Here is a 21,343-nt window from a genome sequence, read left to right on the forward strand (position 1 = left end):
TCAGTAGGGAGCCTGTTTCTCCCTCTCCCCTGCCCCCTCATGCTGTCACTATCTCTCCCCCTCTCAAATAAATAAATAAAATCTTTTAAAAAATTAGGTCACATTATATTGTATATTTTAGCTGATTACCTAGAATTTATTAGTCTGTACAAAATTTCAGCCAAGAATCCTTCACACTAGTAAATTTTTTTTTTAAGATTTTATTTATTTATTTGACACACAGAGAGAGATCACAAGTAGGCAGAGAGGCAGGCAGAGAGAGAGGAGGAAGCAGGCTCCCTGCTGAGCGGAGAGCCCGATGCGGGGCTCCATCTCAGTACCCCAGGATCTTTTGCTCTAAATAGTTGGGAAAAACACAATATAATTTACAAAACACACACACACACACACACACACACACACACACCCCAAACAAAAAAATATCCATGAATTTTAGAGTCATACAAACGAGGCTCAAATCTAGATCCAACCACCCAATATTTGTTCGAAATAAAAAAAAAATACATATATATGTATGTACAGCCTTCTTCATGGACAAAACCCTCACTGTAAAGGATTGTTATGACATTTCAAAAGTGAGTAACTAAGGAGCTGACCTTCTGTAGGTGTTTGGCCTATGGAAACTGTGATGGTGTTGTGATAATCTGAGTTAAGTGTCTCCAGAAAATAATCACGGATTCCTGTCATTAAGAGTTCTCCAGATGCTCGTGTTACTTTCTCCATACTTCTACCTAGTTTTAGGGGGAGACGTTCAGTAAAAATGTAAGATTAGCATACCTGATTTGATCAAATGATAGGAATGCTTCATCATCCCCTTTATCCAATTCAGCTAGTAATCAGCTTCCAAAAATGATACCAAAGCGGCTTTCACTGGAGGATGTGGTTGGCCTCCCCTTTTCTAACCTCTTTGGTCATTCCCTATAAATTAGTCCTCACGATGTATGGATTGTTAACTAAGATTACATTTGGCATATAATAACTAAAATAAGATCCTTTCATGATGAGTCCATGAAGTGCTAACTAAAATTGACTAGAGAAGGTGAGGGTTTTGTTTCTTATTCATTCTGCGGTTATATTCAATAATCTTCAAGGTTTGTGTGTTGATAAATCGGAGCAACCCTTGCTCTTCCACCTGTGGTCACCTTAACATCACATAAAAAACGTGCCAGGGGAACTGTTCTTTGCTACCAGCTGTGGCCATCTGCACTATCACCAACTGTGTAGCCAAGGGTGGAAGCAAATGCAGAAAACACATTATTGGCAAAATCTCAGCCTATTAATTAGAGAGGTCCCTGTTAAGTAAACCTCTGGATACTTCAAGTTTTCCAGTCTCTTTTGCAAACATCCATTCATCCCATCATTGATCATATACACATGGGCACCAACTATGTGCCAACAACAATTGCAGGTGTTATAACACTGGTAGCAGATGAAACTGACAAAAATCCCTGCCCTTATGGAAGCTGGATTTTGGTGGGAGGTGAAACTGCTTAGGTGAATTGATAAGTTACTGTTACAAGGAGACCCCAAAAGATGGCCACATAACTAAGAGAGATGTTCCCGTCTGCATTCTGCAGGCCTGCATGGGGGAGCAGGTCCACTGCAGGATGTCACACAGAGCCCAGGAGCTTGTGCCCAGCGCTTTACCAGCCTTTGGATATCTTCATCTATGGGATCTGAGCATTATTCAGCCATTTTCTGCTTAGCGCCCACAGTGAAAGGGACGGCTGGGGCAAGCCATCAGTCCCCAGATCGGAGAGGACAGAAACTATACACATCACTTCCGTTCATCCCTCCTACTCCCTACTGACTCTCACTTCGACATAACATCATGCCTAGCTGCAAAGGAAGCAGGAAAATATGGCCTCTGGCTGGGACCAGCTTACACACAAGCCCAGCAGGTGTGTTGGGGAATGCAGGACAGATTTTTTTTTTACCCCCACTGGAGGGGAGAATGAAAACGAACCAAACAAGTTAAAGACATAAAGTGCCAGATGGCAGTAAGTACTCGGAAGGGAAAGGCAGCAGGGAAGGGGTAAGAAGCACAGGTCAGAGACTGCAGGTTTAAAATACTTTGGTGGAGAAGCCTTGCTAAGTAGGCGATGTTTGCAGAAGGGCCGCTGACAGAGCAATCTGTGCAGCCCGGGATGAGCCCTGCCAACAGGCTGTGTGTGTAGCGCAGGAGAGGTCTGTGGGGAGGGAGAGATTGCAGAAGGAAGTGAGGAGGTCGGGGTTGTCAAGGTCTTCTTTTGGACTCGTTTCTGTGTTTAAGATGCCTCCCTCCCGCCCACCAAGTGGAGAGGTTCAATAAGCTGTTGGATAGATGAATCTCGAGTTCAGGGAAACAGCTCAGGCTGGAAACAAAAATTTCAGAGTCATGAAATACAGCATCCTACTTAATCTCATTCTTCAATGTGAAGGTCATGGTCATTTCTGTAAGAAGAAATCAGCCAGGCCACAGATAGATCACAAGGCTTTCTTAATAGCCAGCGTGTCCTAGTGTGCCTGGCAGCTAGCTCCATAGGAGCTCATCCGGCCCCAGGGACACTTTCAGTGAGTCTCCAGCCTCACTGATGGTGGATCTTGGTGTCTGCATGGTGGCCCACTATTTAATCTTGTCATTGAGGAAACCAAGCTTCAGAGAGGGGGAAAGTCTTGTCTGTGGCCAGGGCAGAAAGCGTTGAGAGCTAGAATTGGGAGACCTAGTTTCCTCCCTCCTAAGCCAAGACGGGGCTCTTGGTCAGGACAATGATCTGGGAAGAAGGGTCTTCTGTTTAGCGGGTTTTTTAAACAGACTGCTAGGAAGTTGGGAGGTTAAACATGTCGGGAGATCAGTAGGAAGCAGAGCTATGGAATTACCAATGAAACCTCACAGAGTGCACGCGGGAGCCTGATGCTTCTGACCCGTCCCAGACTCAGTGGCCTCCCTTAACATGCCTCTCCTCCCCACCTCAGTGACACTCGGGCATTGCTCCATGTGCCTGCCACCAACATGCAACTCCGAGAGCCACGCTGAGACCGAGGGACCTGAAATGTTCTCTCAGGCCAGGGGCCCTTGTGCGGAACTGGCTTCATGCACACAGGGCCAGCCTGCTGTTGAGAAAGTCCCCAGATCTCTCTGTGTCCAGGCTAGTTTCCCTCAGCAGAAATGAGCATGGCCTGCATGCAGACACAAACCACATTTGGCTCCTCTTCCCTGTAGAAAGGTTTACTCACTTACAAGCTACATGCACCCACGAACCAATGTGGTCCACTGGAAAGGGTCCCAAAGCCTGGTTTCAGATCTCCAGCCATCTCGCTTTGCTGTGTAGCCTTGAGCAAACTACCCCAAGTCTTGGTTTCCTCATCTATACAAGGAGGCCCATCAGTGCATTCTCACGGCTCTGCCAGGTTGCAAAGAGAATGAAATCCCTAGAGGTATGTCAGCAGTGTCCAGGACTCTAAAAGCACCCAGAAGTCAGCTGAAGCCTATTTCAGTCAAGTCTATGGCCTGCACACTGCATTCCTAATTTGCATCTTCTGAGGACTTTTCCATGATTCATCAGAGTCCAGTAATACAGATCTCTCTACTACACGCGTCTCTCCAGCTACATTCTGAAGCTGCTTAGGGGTTGAGATATAAGGAGAGTATCTCTGCAATTGGGATATTTTGCACTGGTCACTCCAAAGAGGGTAAAAGTGTATGTGAATAAAAACATTTGCCAGACTTTGTTGGCGACCTCTCTTTTCTCTTCCTCTTCTGTTCAGATTCTCATTTAGCTTACTTAATACCTCTTAGGATGCCTTATCCAGAGTAGATACTCAGGATATAATTGTTCTGCTGAGCTGAACTCCTAAGGAAATGTATAATATAAAATTCCACTTATTTAATGTAATACAAAATTTAAGCTAAGAAAACAGTTCTCACTCTGAAGTAACTTTGCCAGAGGGTAGTGCTAAGATTATAGTGGAATTTAATAATTTCATTAGGGTAAGAGATGCCTTTGTATTCCAGAAAAGTTAAAACTTTCCAAAGACTGTGGACATTCCTGTTCCCAGTTCTTCAGAACTCCTATCAGAATCCTAATAAAGTATGGGGTAAAATTCCTTGCGGGCATTCAATACGCTTGGTCAACTATTGACAGGGAATTCAGTCGAGGCATGTGGGTGGAAAGAATCTTTCATCTCAGCATCATTGCAGTGAGCACAGGTCAGCAAAACAATACTTTTCAGTTTGTGGTAGATACATCTTTTTCTGAGAAATTCTCAGCAACACCTCAATTAACCAGAACTTAATAGACTAGAAGCTACTTCATAAATTGGCACCAACCTCCTCTGCCCCGTTCCCCCTTTTTTACTACCCAAATCAAAAAGAATTATAAGAAAACAGATTTTTAGCAGAAACTCATGTGAATAAGTTTCTGGAGTTGTTCTTAATCCAAATGATAGGCAGCCCAATCTCCCATAACGTCCACATAAATGTCTGCATTGTCGTATGTGATGATTGAACCTATAGAGGATGAGACTATTTCCTAGAAAATAAATTGTTTGCTGTAATGGTTGCATTTACTTGTACATATAAACAAAAACCCAGAATGGGGTTTCTAGAGCCCTGCTTCCCCTGGGGACCTCTCTGAGAGGGTGGCTGGGTTCACAAGACAACTTTTTTTTTAATGCAGGTGTCAAATGTTGAGAGGTAAAACTACTATATTTTTCTTGTTCATCCTCAGATGATACTTCCAAGGAAATGTATACAGAAGGGGCTTACTGAGTGCACTTTTGTAAAAAAAAAAATCAATGTTATTATGGCAATTCGATATCCTTGAGATTACAATATTAGCATCCTGCCGTGGAAAGACATTTATTCCTAAGACTTTTACGATTAGCTTAGGGAAGATAAATCCTGAATCATAAACACCAGACTCAAAATCCTCATCAGGGGCATTTTAGCATGTTTATAAAGCAAGAACATTTCCTTTCACATGAAGGCAAATAAGCTAACATACTTACAAAGAAGTTCAACAAGAACGTATAGGACTCTCTTTGTGATTCCACTTTAACCCGAAATCCTGATTCTCAGTAGGGTTTTCCTGAATATCCAATGCTATGTGAATTGATGAGCTCAACCCAAGAGCTAAACCAGGGTTAGGAACTTTGCGATCTTCGGGTCACGTCACGTGCTGTGTCTTGCTCGGACGACAGCTCTTGCTGAAGCCCTGTGTTGTGTGGAGCTGGGTCATTTGACGAAGAGTTTCAGCTTACCTTGCTCTGAAGTCAGTCACCTTTGTCACCAACATAAGCAAGGTGGCAGGTTTCCACAGCTGCACCATTTGATCCAAAAAGATAAGAGTCACCTCTCCCAAATCCGTGACCCTGGGGTGTAGTCCACTATTTCCCTTGTGCGGGATACAAATTCCTCTTCAGTTATTGATTTGTCAGTGTTTGTACAGCTGTGCCTGTGTTCGTAGATCCTCTTGTCAGTTTGTCCATTGATAGAGGCTGCTTCAGATTTCAATTTAAGTGTGGCCCCAGAATCATTGAGCCTAGAAATACCATGACTCAATATTCCCAGGTGATCACTCCTGCTATCATATTTTTATGATTCATAGATGGTCAGTCATTCAACGGCCAGACATTAAAAAAATGTTCACTGTCTCAGAAATTGGGGGTGACTACCAGGCTGTGAATGATCCCACTCCTTATTTTTCCCTAAAGTTCCCCCCCCCCGCCCCGCATCCCTTAATTCAGTGTGTTTGAAAATGTAGGTGATCTCATTCCAATTAAATAGCAAATATTACATACCTACGATGTGCCAAAGGCATGTCCAGCACTGGGACAGAGAGAAAGTTGAGGGATTCCAGCTCGCCAACAGCTCTGGTCTAACGGGCCTTAAAAGCACATTCTGGCAACACAGTGTGCTGAAGGTTGTGTGTCCACACACAGTCTTTGTTGGGGGAAAGGAAGCGTGGCTCATCCACACATTTTGGGGTGCAGGTGAAGGTGTGGTATTAAAGAAATCTAAGAGGAGGGAGCACTGAGCCTTCTTAAAATACCTTTTCTTGTCTTCTGGAGTCTTACTCAAATAATAAAGGTGGCCACCAAGTTGGGGGTAAGCGTCTGAGTCTCTTGGGTGGTTGAGAGCCTGCTGACCCCATTCTTGTGGTTTCCAGGTACCAGCAAGGTCAACCTCGTGAAGATCCCGTCCACGGCCTCCAGCCCGAGGGACACAGCCCTGGCGGCTGTCATCTGCAGTGCGCTGGCCACGGTCCTTCTGGCCCTGCTGATCCTCTGTGTCATCTACTGTAAGAGGCAGTTTATGGAGAAAAAGCCCAGCTGTGAGTGCGGAGCTCTTTCCGTTCCTTAGCATGTGGGTGAGGAGTGTTTACCTTCATTGTCACTGCAGGTTCCACGAGGCCTTGACCAAGACAATAGTCAGGAGCTATCCAAAGGGACAAAGTGCACACGCAGACGCAGCTCCCAGTCACCTGGTCCCCCAGAGGCACCACTTTACAAGGACCCTGAAAAGGCCTCAGGGTCCTGTGCCACTAGACAAAATGGAAAATCCTTCCAACTTCTGGCAACAGAAGTATCTGTAATTTGAGCTTTTAACAGATTCATTCCTAGTTGTGCCTCTGCATAAGAAGATGTATTTTTAAATGTGTGTGAGAGCCATCTTTTTCTTCAGAAATATTAAGAGCTAGGAGGGTACCTATCTGCATTGTGGTGGTCATGGGCTCCTTAACAGAGGCAGTGATCTTCGCTGACAGAATTCTCTCCCCCTGTAGGGTCGCTGAGAGCGCAAGACATTCAGTACAATGGTTCTGAACTGTCATGTTTTGACAGACCTCGGCTCAACGAATCTGCTCCCAGAGCATGTTGTCAGTGCCACCGGGACTCTGCTCAGACCTGTGGTAAGTGTAGCAGGGCAAGGGGCCATTAGGGGAATCTAGGGACATATACGTTGCAAAGAAGTGTCCCTGTTTGCCACAGCTCGGTTGCTCTGCTTAGTTTCCTAGTTAAAGCTAATCTTGTTAAAGGATTCTTTGTGCCCTCATGGTTTGGGTGTTTTGAGCCTCTTAATAGTGAGAAGAAAAGGAGCATCTCATTAAAATTCTAGAATTGTTGGGCAACTTTTTAAAGCAAGTTTGCCTTTATTGTTTTGGGTCCATTGACTGATTAAAAATAAAACCCTTTTGTAGAGTAGGAGCATGTATCCTGTCTTGTCTGGTGGATTCAAGCTGAACTTTGATGGGTCTTCTAAATGTCTTTTGGGATTCCTTAAAGAAGAGCAGGGAGGGAGCACTATGGCAGGGGTTTCCACGAACCTCAGTTGCCCCCGGGGACTACTGACAGAAAAGGAAGTTTAGGGAAGTCATGCAATGGAAATTGGATTCTCACCAGGGCAAAACACAAGCACAGATAATACTTTTCCTGCCACTTATTTACATTCATCCACACAAGGCTCCCACATTTACACTGCCCTCTCAACCCCTGTTGTGAGGACCCCTCCCCTCCTCTGCAAAGCAGATTCTGGCAGTGCCCTTCCTGGACATCCCCCCCTGCCTGCCTGGTTCAAGTGCTCAGAGTCCCTTTAAAGCAATGCTGACGGGGCCATTTCTCTCTAAGCTGAGGGTTTCCCACTTAGATTGACTGACACTCTTGGAGCTGTGCTGTCAAGAAATCACAGGATTCCACTTTCTGAGCTGATGTTCTGTATGTGGAGGAAGACGTTTTTAGCGGACTGATTTTGCTACAGCTCGTTATTGTCTTCTGTTTTAGGAATGGGTCGGGAACAAAATATAGGTCCCTCTGTGGTGTGTGTGAATCTATTTTTGCCTTTGCCTACGTAGGGGCTAGACTTCTAGACAGTATGGACGATAACTGGGTGAACCTCCAAACACCCCCAGAGCTGGGGTTCCCAGACACTGAACTGGCACAGGAATCATTTCCTGAGACCTGAACTCAGATGTAATAAAATGCAGCACTGGGCAAACTCTGCCTCCTCTTAACTTCTGTCTGAGAAGAAGGATTAAATGGGCAGATGGCCTTGGTGCTCGTCCTCTTAACAGAGCAGCACACGGAGCCTGGAAAGAATCTGCCTGCCCCCCGCGCTCCATAGAGCTTGCCACTTAACGTGGTTTCCTCCTCCATGGCAGCGCCTTCACCCTTCGACCTTTTTACTTTGACATCATTTAAGACTTAGAAAAATGCTGGAACAATAGCACAAAGAATTCTCTCACTCTCTTCACCCAGATTCCCCCAATATTAACATTTTATCTCGTTTCACATCTGCTTTATCATTTTTCTAAATATGGTAAAGATATATGTATTTATACACACTGCTTTCATGTCCACTTAAAAATCAGTTGCAGAGATGATATCCCTTTACTCCTTAATACTACGGTGTTCGTTTCTTAAGAACAAGAACATTTTCTTACAGAACAGCATGGTTATGAAAATCAGAAAATCAGCATTAAATCAAACCTATTGTATAATCTACAGAGCATATTCAGATTTTCTGAGTTGTCGCAAAAATGTCCTTAAAAGAGGGAGGCCTGGGGTGCCTGGGTGGCTCAGTGGGTTAAAGCCTCTGCCTTCGGCTTCGGTCATGATCTCAGGGTCCTAGGATCAAGCCCCAGATCAGGCTCTCTGCCTGCTTCCCCCCTCTCTCTGACTGCCTCTCTGCCTACTTGTGATCTCTCTCTCTCTCTGTCAAATAAATAAATAAAAGATATATTTAAAAAAAAAAAAAAAGAGGGAGGCCTGGGTGGCCTGTCTGTTAAGTGTCTGCCTTCAGCTCAGGTCATGATCCCAGGGACCTGGGATTGACTCCCGCATCGGGGGGTTCGGGGGGTGTCCCTGCTCAGTGGGGAATCTGCTTCTCCCTCTGCCCCTTCCCCTGCTTGTGATCCCTCTCTCCCACTGTCAAATAAATAAATAAAATTTTTAAAAATAAATAACTAAAAATTAAGTTAAATTTAAAATGTCTTTAAAAGAAAATCCCAGATAACATTATTGGATTTAGTTGTCAAATCTCTTTACCTTATTATTTTTTTTTTTAAGATTTTACTTATTTATTTATTTGAGAGAGAGAGAGCGCAAGAGTGTGAGCACAAGCAGGGAGAACAGCAGGAGAGGGAGAAGCAGTCTCCCTGCTGAGCAGGGAGCTCGATTTGGGACTTGATTCCAGGACCCTGGGATCATGACCTGAGCCAAAGGCAGACGCTTAGCCGACTGAGCTACCCAGGTGTCTCTTGACCTTTTTTTAATCTGGCATAGGTCCTTCATCTTTCTTTGTGTTTCAGGACATTATTGTTGTTGACAAGCACAGACCAGTAATTCTGTAGAATAACCCTCAGGTTGGGTTCGTCCGATGTTTCTGTATAATTAGAAACAGAAATCCTGCAGGGGTGATGCTGTGTCCTTCCCAGTGTCCCACATCAAGAGGCACAGCGTGAGCAGCCGTCCCCTTCCTGGTCGGGTCAGTTTGGTTCCCTTCGTTAAGGAGGCATCTGCCAAGTTTCTCTGCTATAACATGATTGTTTTTCCCTTCGTAATTAAGAAATACTTTGCAAAAGACTCTTCGAGGCTGTGTAAATATCCTGTTACTCTCCAAACTTTCACCCAAGAGTTTAGCATCTTCTGGTGGTTCTTACCTAAATCAGTCATTACCATGATGGTGACAAATGCTAGTTCTCTAATTCCATCCTTTTGTCCACATTTATTAGTTGGCTTCCCACAGCAAGAAAGAACTTCTTCTTCCCCTCTTATTTATTTACTTGAATTAGCATGGACTCGTGGACCCTCTTCCACGGCTTCTATTCCTTTGCCATCATCGTTTATCTTGGTGCTCATGTTTTCCTAGGCTGGCCCGGGACAGATCCCTTCAGCCTGGCTCATGTGTCATTCTGACATGTCCGGATTATTCTTTCAGCACTTGCTTCATCTCAGGCACAAAGAAACTTCTAGGCTCAACTTGCTCTTGGTTGCTTGAGCCCTAAAAACAGCCATTTCTAAAAGGAAAGACAGTGTCTTTGGCTTTTAAATAATTTTTTTTGAAGAACTTATTTATTTATTTGATACAGAGAGAGAGACAGCAAGAGAGGACGTGGGAGAGGGAGAAGCAGGCTTCCCGCCGAGCAGGGATCCTGATGCGAGGCTCCATCCCAGGACCCTGGGATCATGACCTGAGCCGAAGGCAGACGCTTAACAATTGAGCCACCCAGGTGCCCCTGGCTTTTAAATAATTTTGAAACAGCTCATGTGAGCATGACACAGGTTTGCTGAGGATCAGCCGTGTATCCAGGCGAGTTCTCCGAGCTCACAATAGCATATATTCACACAACACAACGTGGGGCCTGAGCTGAGAGACATTTAGGCAAAGGTGTGTGTGGGTATCCATCCTGCTGGCAATTGCATGTCGATGTTTAACATTCATTTTTGAAAAGGCCAATAATTTCACTATATTTTTCCTTTTTATGAGAGTGAAATCATTTCACATGCAGACTTTGGATCCACAAACACATACATGGATATGGAAATAGAGAATTTTTTCACATCTTTCTCTCTCTCCAAATGTGTGTCTTTATCTTTATGTGCTTTAGTATGTGTTTGTATATAATCAGAATTACATGTGTATGTATGTAGAGAGCTCACCAAACGTCGACAATGTTCATTTCAGTTTATAAGGTTGGGTCATATTTATTTTTGAATTTCTCAACTTAATCCCTGTACTCTAATTTTTTTTTTCTTCTGTACACTTACATTATCTTTGTAACCAAAAATCGATGCTGCCTCAGTGAACAAAATGGTTTGCAAAGCTGTGCTGTGTGCATACCTCTAATTATTCCTTACGTTCCATTACTAGCAGGAAAACATTAATACCTCTGTGTGGTGTGTGTGCATGCATGCACGTGTGTGTGTGTGTGTGTGTGTGTGTTGTGTTGTGTTCAAGGGTTTGAACGTGTCTCTGTTCATGTTCTGTACCACTAGCCCACTCGGCAGGACTCTGTTCCGCTTTCTGCCGTCTCCTCAGCAGTTCAGGGAGTCTCATTTGACACACTGTCTCACAGGCCATGCTGTCACCTCTCGTTATTATTTTTACTGTGGTAAAATACACATAACATAAAATTTGTCATCTTAACGCTGTTTAAGGGTGTCATTCAGCGGCCCTGAGCCCATTCACACCGGTGCGCGGCCGTCACCGACCCCTATCTGCAGAGCCCTTCAGCTCCCCCAACTGAAACTCTGTCCCCAGCAATCCGTGATGCCGCCCCCCACATCCCACTTTTCCCAGCTCCTGGCACCCACAGTTCTTTCGGTCTCTACAGCTTTGACTACTCCAGGTACTTCGTATAAGCCCTTTCATTATTTTCATAATATAACAAAAGAGAGAGAATTAAACCTCAGATTTCCTTTCCCCCAAAAAGTCACCCAAAGGAGACTAGCTGGATTTCCTCCAGCAATGTTGGGCCAGTATTAATGAGAAAGTTCCCAGAAGGCAGCCTTGTACTTCACACCTCTGCTGGCTTCCCTAGGGCCTGTTCACTTGATTCCATCTCTGTGCTGTGATGAGGCTGGCAGCGTGGACCGGGTGACTCTTGGCTGTAGGGTGCATTCCAAGGCCACTCTTCAGGAGAGGTAACTCGGGATTTTTAATCCATGTAATATCACATCCCCTTGTCTAAATGTGCCTTCTACCAACTTAACAATTTTCATGTCAAACTATGAGACGTCAATTAAAAATATTATTGATGGCATTCTGGATATCGGAGGGGGACAAATCCTTGACAAGAGATATGTGAGTCTCTCGGGGTTACTGGATGCCCAGTGAGACATTCTTTACACTTTACACTCCATTAATTTTGGTTTTACTTCATATTCATGATTTGTGACACTTCTGTTACCTGTAAATAATTCGTAACATGTCATTTACTCACAGAATTTTCACAGAGCTATGAAGAAACTCAGTTAAGACCCAGGAAACTGCCTGTTTTAGACATTGAGTTATACGTATAACTACATTGGTTAGAAGTAGGTACACAAATTCAGTTTGAAAGTAAGCAGAATAATTAAACATACTGTATGGAAGCAAGTTTATAACAAAGGAAGCACTAGAATTCCGATGTAATCCATTGCTGTTTCATCTAGAAAATTTAAAAGCAGAGAGGGTATGGCTTTGTAGTGGTGTTTTTCCTCCCCGTAGATGACTTGAGCGTCTTTTGAATGTGTGTTCAGACACCCAGGTCCAGTGGGGGAGACCATGCCCACATTCTTCGGGTCCCTTTCAAGGTCCATCTGTGGCGAGTTTTCAGACGCCTGGCCTCTGATGCAAAATCCCGTGTGTGGCGACGACATCTCTCTTTGTGATTCTTATCCTGAACTCACTGGAGAAGATACTCATTCTCTCAATCCAGAAAACGAAAGCTCTTCCTCCTTGGATTCCAACAGTAGTCAGGATTTGGTTGCTGGAGCTGTTCCAATTCATTCTGAAAACTGTACAGAAGCTGCTGGTTCCTCTAGACGTAACCACTCACTGACGGAGCCAGTGCTGACTCAGGATACACTGACCGCCAGAAGCCAACTGTGTCAGGAGAATGGTGACATTGTCAGCCTGACCACGCCGACGTCCCTCCAGGTAAGTCAGTGACTACCCTCAAGAAGGACACAGCACTGACTCATGGCAGACCCAGGGGACTGGAACTCCTCTCACCAGAGAATGTGGGAGGACCTGATGAGAAGGTTTTTTCCATTGTCCATAACTTCTTTTTCTTATATGTATGGAGAATATATTGTAAATTAAATTTCAAGAGTCTTTTTTTCCCCCTGTAACTAACAGGTACTCTGAAGTTTATAATGAGCAGCTGCTTTCTTTTACTCCTTGTAAATCCAAGTATTAGCACAGCACCCCCTAGCCCCGTTGCTGACTGAGAGAGAGAGTCACAAGAACATCTTGTAAACAGTTCCTCACCTTCGTTTTCCACCCAATGATGGTTTCTGCCCGAAACTTACATGCACTTCATTCACCATCAAGCTAATGGCAGTTTAGATCTCCCAAAGTTTAGATCTCTTTTCCCTCTCTGTTCCTGTTGTTTTCAAAACTGACCAGTGTTGTTGGAAATTGATTGTTGGTTGTGATCCAGGTCCACATACTGCAGAAGTACCTTCTGGAAAGAAGGGTTTAAAATCAGATTTGCAAGGAGATGGTTGCTACAGGGAGCTGGGGCTTTCAAGCATGCTACAAGGCCAGAGGCAGAGAAGCATCAGGGAAGCCTGGGCACTAACCCTGCTTTCCCCTTCTTGTGAGGATGTGGCTGGTCCTGAATTTGACCTAATGTCTACAAGCATCTCCCTACTATAAGAACATATACGTTGGAATACATTCTTTGGGGAAAAAATGACCAGCCTTTAGTATAAAAGGGCCGAGTCACAGCAAAAGTGAGGCTTCCAGGTGCCAGAAGGTCCTACCTGCACACCCAGCCTTGCTCTCACTGCTCGTGAGCAAACCAGCTCAGGAGCCCCAGGTCCTGGGGAGGCGCTCTGGCCCGTGCTGCGTCTGCTTTCGAGAGGGGACTCGATTTCCCATGAGGTCCTGTATCCTGGTCTCATGATGTCAGATGCAGTCTGAAGTCGAGGTGTGAATGGAGAAGTGTGCCTTTCAAGAATAGCACATAGGTTATAGGTTGATCGAAATCTGCAAAACTTTTTCTCTGAAATGCAAAATTTAGAAAATTTACAGGGAATGCTATGCAGAAGGCATTTGTTGGCTTTGGAGAAAAATAATTTCATTTTTCTCAAAATAAAATAAATGAAGAAGATATAAGGGAAGACAAGCAAACAACTAAGGCATTTGAAATGTAAAACACAGGGGTGCCTGGGTGGCTTCTTCGGAAAAGCGTCTGCCTTCGGCTTAGATCATAATCTCAGGGTCCTGGAATCCAGGCCCAAGTCAGCAGGGAGTCTGCTCCTCCCTCTGCTTCTGCCTGTCCCCCCACTCATGTTTGTTCTCTCTCTCTCTTTCCTCCAAATAAATAAATAAAATCTTTAATAAAATACAATGTAAAATACATACCTCTGTAGTGAAGAATGAGTCTTTACTGACCTTGTTCTTTTGAGCCATCCCGTAATTTTTATAACTTCCACGATAAGACTAAGAAAAGATAAGAGTTAGCTGAGTTGTGTGTAGTTGTCAAGAACATACCATGGCCCACAAGCCTTGAGGACCAAGTGCCACGTGCAGCTGCCTGGAGGAGGAGGTAACAGGCCCTGAGAACAGTGAAAGAGGCAGAGAACAGGATGCAGAAAGATCCTGTCCCTTCAGCAGCCGACCCCAACTTCCCAGTCAGATGCCTTGCCAAGTACTCTAAAACACAAGTCTTGGGAGACTCTTAAAATTCAATCTGAGACAGTTTCATTACAAGATGCGGAAGTTTCTTTGATACCAAGTCAATTGGTTTTGGTCAGAAACTTGTCCTACGTACACAAATGTTAGAGTAGCTGGAATTGTGTTTCCAGTGACTACCTACAGCTTTGCAGAGTACCGTCAGCAAGTAGAATCACCCCTCATCTTAATTGTGTAGCTCATCCCCAGGTTCGTGATGTAAATTCTATGACTAAGGAGTGAAACTTCTCAATGCCAAGTCATATCAGAACCAATTCATTTTCTACCTTTTTCTGTTTGTGTTGTTGGTGAGGTGGGCATGGGAAGAAGCGTCATTATTACAGCTGTATGAATGTAAAATCGTTTAGTGTAGAAGATTGCTATATGTAACAGCATTAACTTCTTGTCAAAGACAGTTGTCAAGGTAATCATGATCTACATAAAGATACTTTCAACTCAGGTTATTATGAAAGAAAGTTATAATCATGTAAAATGAATGAGAAAATGTTACATTCAAGTTACACAATGTAATGTATTAGGGAAAGGTTTAATAACTTTCTAAGATGTGTTGTCTTATAATTATCAGGTAATTTGGTAAATATAAATGAGGCATTCTGAATTCAGGAAAGGAATTTTTAAAAAAATGAATCATTTCAGTTTCCCCCTATAGTTAAAAACAACAAATAATATCATGAGCCTATTTTGAGATAATCTTATCCAGGTTCGGAAAAGCACTGTGTCTTTGGTTGCCTTTACTGAGTGTGTGATATTTAGTGAGGGAACCTTAATCTTTGAAACAAGTAGGAGAAATACAATTGTACATCTTTGGGAGATTGATTCTCTTCTTTGTTTCAAGGGTTGGCCAAGTAGGTAGCTCAACAGTTCTATTTTTTTTTTTTTTTTCAAAATGTTAAATTCCAAAAGGCAATTCAGACTTCCTCTTAACAGGTTGCTTCTCCAATGTAGGAAACATACTTACTTCTCACAAATAATTTGCTTTCAGCAGCTTGGTATTATGAACCAAAGGACTTTCGGCTCCTTGAGTTTGTGTTCAGTTAGCTTGGTCTGTGTGCTCATTCATAATTCAGGAAAGCACAACACTTCTGTTTGAGAAATGCATAAGGGCAGCTTGAGCCATTATAGTGCCCTCCCCCTTTAGTGATTTATTTCTACTTATTTTCAAAGGAACTTGAAAATCCTACCTAGTCATTCACTCATATTTTCAGTTTTTTAACCTTAATTTCCGCCTTCTATCCAACTTTATTGAGATAACAATCGACATTTGCCATTGTGTGAGCTAAGGTGTGCAGTGTGATGATCTGATACACATCTGATACACATCTATATTGCAAAATGCACAATGGCACTTTTGTCTTACAGGGTCACATTGCTAATGAACGAGGCGTTTGTTTCCAGAAACTGTATTTTTACACTGTCGTTTTCTTGTGGGTGGTTTGAGACCACACAGAATCTGATGATGATAGTTATGGTGCAGGATAAAAGAGGTGTGAGAACTTTGTTTAGTCTGAATGACTCAGTTCTAATCAAATTTCCCCTATACACACCTCCCCAGAAAGCAAGAGAACTAAGATATTTGGGACATCATTCACTAAGGTACTTGGGAGAATGAGACCAGTCTGTTTACTTACAGAAAAGGTTCTTTTTGGTGATGTTTTTAGCCATCATTGGAAATGTCAACATGAAATAGTAGAAAGAATGGTAGGAAAGAAATTAGATGACCTGGGTTCTAGTTGCTCAGTCTTTTCAAATCTCTGTTTCTTTCCATGTTGGCAAAATGAGTGCCATTTTTCTCCCACAGTCGTGTTAATGTGATAATCATGGTCATACCAACTGATCAACATATTTGATGAAACTATTTTAGATTATTGAGAGTTCTTTCAGAAGCTTCTATTTCTAGACTCTCTTCATCTACCTAGGGAAAAAAAATCTTTTCCTGTAAACTTACCAGATATGTCACCAATGTCAGATTAGTGGTAAATAAGTGAATGAAAGATTACTGCTTAAAATGAAGGTTTATTTACTCACAGTAATGTGCCTTTGGCTGATGTTTTCAGAAGTCAGGTCGTTGCCCTTCTGTGATAAGGGACAGATTGAAGGACACCACTGCGCCGAGGATATTTGCCCTACGGAGAGTGTGAGCCTTCCAGGAAGATCAGGAGGGAAATCATTTCTAAACCATCTCTAAACTTTCTCCAGTGGGTTAGCAGAAGTTTTAAATACAAAGAATGAGAGTGTCACTATTCACTAATCATCTTTGTCCTTTCAAAGAAGGGACCAAAAGGATCCTAACAGCTTTACCTATAAATGCTTCAAAAGAGTGCAACATAGAAACAAGCTTTAAGTGTTTGAATGGGGTCAAAATGAGCAAAAGAATCATTCGTTAATACATTTTGTTTTCCTGTGGGACACACATTATTGTCTCTGCAGTGTCATTTGCAAATACTGAGTGATAGTGAATTGTTATAAAATCTTTATTTTATTCTTGGAGTACATACGTACCTGGATATTCAAACATCATTAATGATGTTCAAGTTATTCAAGTCATGTGTGCTACTAGTAAAAGTTATTTACAATAATTTTTAACAATGTTAGCCCAGTAGCTTTCATGTGTAAGGTCTTGTTTTTCAAGCTTTCCTTTCTGTTGCTGTTTTAGGAAGCTTAAAGGACTTGCTTCTTTCTACAGTAGAAGAAAATGGATGGAACCCAGTGTGCACTCACCCCTCCACTTAGGCTTACGGACTGAGCCCCGTCTGGACCCTGCATGGCTTCTGGGGGAAAAAAATAAATCTGAACCAAACTGATGGCATTTTAAGCCTTTCAACCAGTTGCTTCTGAGCCAGACCAGCTGTAAGCTGAAACCTCAAGGAATAACAAGAAAAGACTCCAGGCACTCACGATACTCTGCATTTTTCCTAAACAAGAAGCTTCTATGCCACAAAGCGTAACTTCAAAGGCTGATGGCTCGAGTTTGCAGCCTACGAGATTATGAGCATATAACAAGAAACAGAAATGCACTCATGCTTATTTTCATGGTGAATGTGGTTTTACCAAACTGAAGACCCAGAGTATAGGTTTTCATTTACACTTTCTTTCCAGAAATAATTTCGTATAGCCGATTAGCTTACTAAAAGTCAGTGTCCAAACAGCTACTTTAGTTGTTTCTGTAGAGTGGTTCAAAAATAAGTGTTTTTGTATTTGGTGAAGCTCACTTTTTCATCATCTGATTAGCTCAGGCAATTAGAGTTGACTTGATGCTGACTGCCTCAGTCAGGGCTTTGTTAGTTGAAGTTAACATCTAGGAACTAGGAGTAAGAGGATAGCAAGTCTTTTCCAGAATCAACACCTGTAACCTTAGTCACTGATTCGTGAACCCCTGCTGAAGCTAGTAGGGAGAGGGGCCCGAGCTGAGGGAGTGGTGGTGAAAGAGCCCCCTACCCCACCACCCTGCATTCAAAACCACTTAGCACACGTATCCTAGAGACTTGTATACAATGATTAACATATTTCTGTGAAAATCAGTTGACATGGAAGCATTTGCTACTTCTGTCCCTGTGACTGAGCTTAGAAGATCCAGAATTCTCTCTCAGAGAAGAGTGATGATTTATAAAGATAATGCTTTCTTTTCCTCCACCTCCCCCTCACCCCCTGCCATCTGACGACCACCCCCCTGTTCTCTCTACCTGTGAGTATGTTTTTCTCTTTGCTTTCATGCATCGCATCTTATACTAAGGGCTTCAGAAAGTACCCCCTGTCTGGTTCCCCTCCTACTGAAATGCAACACAGGAGTCATCCTAGGAGACACTACAGACTAGTAGGAGAAGAAAACGCCCTATTTGTAGGAGGCCTATAGGTGAACAGCTCATCACTGCCTTTATGGGGTCTGACCAAGTGGCGCTCCCATGGTGCCCGCTTCCTTAGCACAGTTCTCTCCTACCCTAGCCAGTGATGCTGGATTTAAGCGGGGTCTCAGGTGTCCCATCCTAGTATTTACGCACTAGAACTTTCTCTACAGCTAAGACAGACACGAACCCAGCTCAGTCACGAACATGGGGATGGCTCATTTGTTCTTAGTCTTGGTGTCCTGGAGAGGACTACCGGAGCAGGATTTATCTTTTTCCTTCTTGAACCTCCATGATCAGCTCTGGCCTTTGTCTTCTGACTGATTACTATTAGCTCTGTCACATTTGCACTTAAAAAAGAAATCAAACATGACCTTGTTGGAGTCACTAAAAAACTTGGTTTCACAATCCCTCCCCCACTGCCACCCAGATCAGTGCCTTTTACCTAACATTAAACTGAACGTGGAAAAATTCTGTCTTTCTTAGGCCATTTTTCTCTTCTCATTTATTAGACTATGCTTTTCTCTCTCTGTAAGACATGAGGCAAATCTACTGAGCCCCCTTCCTCGTGGCGGGACCAGTTTCTCTCCCCTATTGTCAGTCTTAGGCTCTGACATGTGTGGATTAGCTTGCTGGGCTCAGTTCTCCTCAGGACCGCAGTTACCTGAGCCAAAACAAGAAATTAGTGTAATCTCAGGGTGACCCACAATCTTTTCTGTCTGTCTCGTGCCCTCTTTTCTTTTCCCTTCTTAGCGTTAACCAACGGTTTTTCAACTTGGATAACTTGCCAGCTCTTATGAGAGCTGCCTTTAGGAAAATATTTAGGATTTGACCACAAGATGTCTATGAAAACGCACACTAGAGTTTCCTCGAGTGGCTTCACTGTAATTCACATATGTGTATGCCATTGTTTGCAATCTGATCGTTTTGTTTTGACAGAGGGATGATCAAAGTCAGTCAGAGTTGTGCTCCTTCTGGTGGCCTAAATATATTTTCCACATGTAGAAACTCTCTTCAACTTCAAAGACAAATACTTGCCGGAGAAAGCTAGATGGACAGGCATGAGACTGTGGCCCCAAACCCTAAAACATCACTTCGGATCAGTAAGGAAACACTTCGGGTTGAAAGTCGATTTCATCTGATATTGCTCTGGAAAAATCCCAGGCTGTTTTATCAAGATAAAGACGTTTTACCACCGCCTACTGCAGAAACATCCAATAATGTTAGATTCTATACTCTGTATAAACCCTTGAGAGGGAAAGCCCAATCTGCATTTTCCGGGGTTGAGTGCTCTACAACGCTTACAGGAACTTGGCTGCTAAGGTACAGGCACCAGGAAATCATCGTCGGGTCTAGGAGTGAGAATTGGTGTGACTTCGAAAGTTGCAGAAACCCACCAACAAGAATGAGACAAGGATTTGGGGAATGACCATGGAAAGGCATGGGTTTTCTCATTTTGTGTATATGGAATATATTTTTCAAATATAGATTTTTCTACTTTAGATAACATGTTAATGTTGCTATTACCTAGTTAAGCTCTATTGTCAGTGCTAGTTTAAAAAAAAAAAAAATTGAAAAGAAAAGGACAAGAGTCCGTCCCTGCTTGCAGGTCGCCAGCTCGAATCGATTTAGAGTTCATCGTTACTATTTTGCATACTGGAATTTATAAATTTGTAAATTTTCTTTTTCTTATACAAATAGTTTTGTAATACCCTTTTTCATACGTGAATAAAATCGTTATCCGGTATTCGTATTGACATGTGCAGCACAGAAATGATTGGTGATGGGAATACTGACGCGTCTTCCTCCCTGGCTCTCCAGGTGGGGACCTTGCTAAGTTCTGGTCCTTCCGGTTGAACCCTCCGGCCCTTCAAATGTCACGAGGGGGATTTGAAATCCTTTGCAGTTAGCTGGTTCTATTTCTCACGCCTGTCAAGCTGCTGAAGAGTGCTCTGAGTTCATTGAGAAGCTTTGGCATCAAGATTTTATTATCACCTCTTCTTTTTCCTCCTTCATTTTATGACGTAAAGAGGGAAAGAACGAAAGGTGGGGAGGTTTGATGTTCATCCTCTCCGGAGGTCAGTAGGGTGTTCTGCAGAGGAGTGGACTGACTCCCACAGAGCAACACGGGTCCCTGGAAGAGTTTCTTCTTTCCTTCCCACCTTTTGACCTTTCTTCCCCCCAGTAAAGCTTTTAAAGCTATTATTAGATTCTGAGAGAGGACTTTAAACTTCCTGGAAAAAAACTGAGTTATTTTAAAGTGCACCGTATTCGCTCAGTCAGTCTGTGGTGTTAAATGACACTATGAATTCCCTGAAGGGAGAACATTAGATTCTTTCCTCCTTCCACACCACGCACACCCCAGCTCCTTGGCTCAAGTATACTTGTCCCATGTGTGTGCAGTCTGGCTGGGCGTGTGGGTACCATCCTCTCTGAAAAAAGTAACTTAGAGCTTGCAAGATTCTAACAGGGGGGCTAAAATACCCTATAATCACATAAACAACTTATTTTCATTATTACCACTATTCTGAAAGTCTCTTGGCAGTTGACTACTTGTCATTCTCTGTCTATTTGTCTCCGTTTAACCTGAGGAGGTACTCCGTTTAACGTCTGATTTTCTTAAAAAGTATTTGACACCCAACGAGCTATGTACCTGCAGCTTAAATTTATCATTCAGTCATCTTGAAACTAAGCAAAAGCCTGAGAATTTCCAAAACCTTCTATAATGTCTAAGAAATTTCAGTATGACCCGGTATGTGATTCTAGTCACGTAATTAGAATCAAGTCAGCAGTGCGCAGTAACGGCCGTTAGGTCACATTTCTGCCAGAGGAAGGTCACAGGGTTTCTCCTGTAGAGATCAAGCAGATCAGGGTCCTGTCTGTCCCTAAACCAGCAGTGGCATTGGAATTAGTGTGATTTATGGCTGCTTTCAAATTAGCCTCTCCAGAAGACTTGAATTTTAAAAACCATTTTCTCTGCAGCCGTGGGTGGTCTTGTGAAGCAGGTTTCAGTTATTAGTCCATAAAGACAGGATTTTGTCTTTTTATCTTAATTGCTAATGGCATTAACTAGTCCTACTGAAGATAGAAATAGCTGTGTTCTGTCAGTTTTGTTTGGTGTTGA

General features: G+C 43.0%; 1 protein-coding gene across 3 annotated transcripts in view; it reads left to right on the plus strand.

The window, feature by feature from the left end:
• The window catches only part of TNFRSF19 (TNF receptor superfamily member 19), a 90,674-nt gene extending 70,708 nt beyond the window's left edge, over positions 1 to 19,966 (plus strand). For all 3 annotated transcript variants that reach the window (XM_059377774.1, XM_059377773.1, XM_059377772.1), the window contains 5 exons: positions 6,150 to 6,314; positions 6,765 to 6,890; positions 11,517 to 11,619; positions 12,217 to 12,616; positions 17,034 to 19,966. In XM_059377774.1, the coding sequence (XP_059233757.1) occupies positions 6,150 to 6,314; positions 6,765 to 6,890; positions 11,517 to 11,619; positions 12,217 to 12,616; positions 17,034 to 17,042 (803 nt within the window). In that variant the 3' untranslated portion in view covers positions 17,043 to 19,966. The remainder of the gene's footprint in view (positions 1 to 6,149; positions 6,315 to 6,764; positions 6,891 to 11,516; positions 11,620 to 12,216; positions 12,617 to 17,033) is intronic.
• The last annotated feature ends 1,377 nt before the right edge of the window (positions 19,967 to 21,343 follow it).

The sequence above is a fragment of the Mustela nigripes genome, chromosome 15 (genome assembly GCF_022355385.1).
Source record: "Mustela nigripes isolate SB6536 chromosome 15, MUSNIG.SB6536, whole genome shotgun sequence".
In the NCBI taxonomy this organism is placed as follows: domain Eukaryota; kingdom Metazoa; phylum Chordata; class Mammalia; order Carnivora; family Mustelidae; genus Mustela; species Mustela nigripes.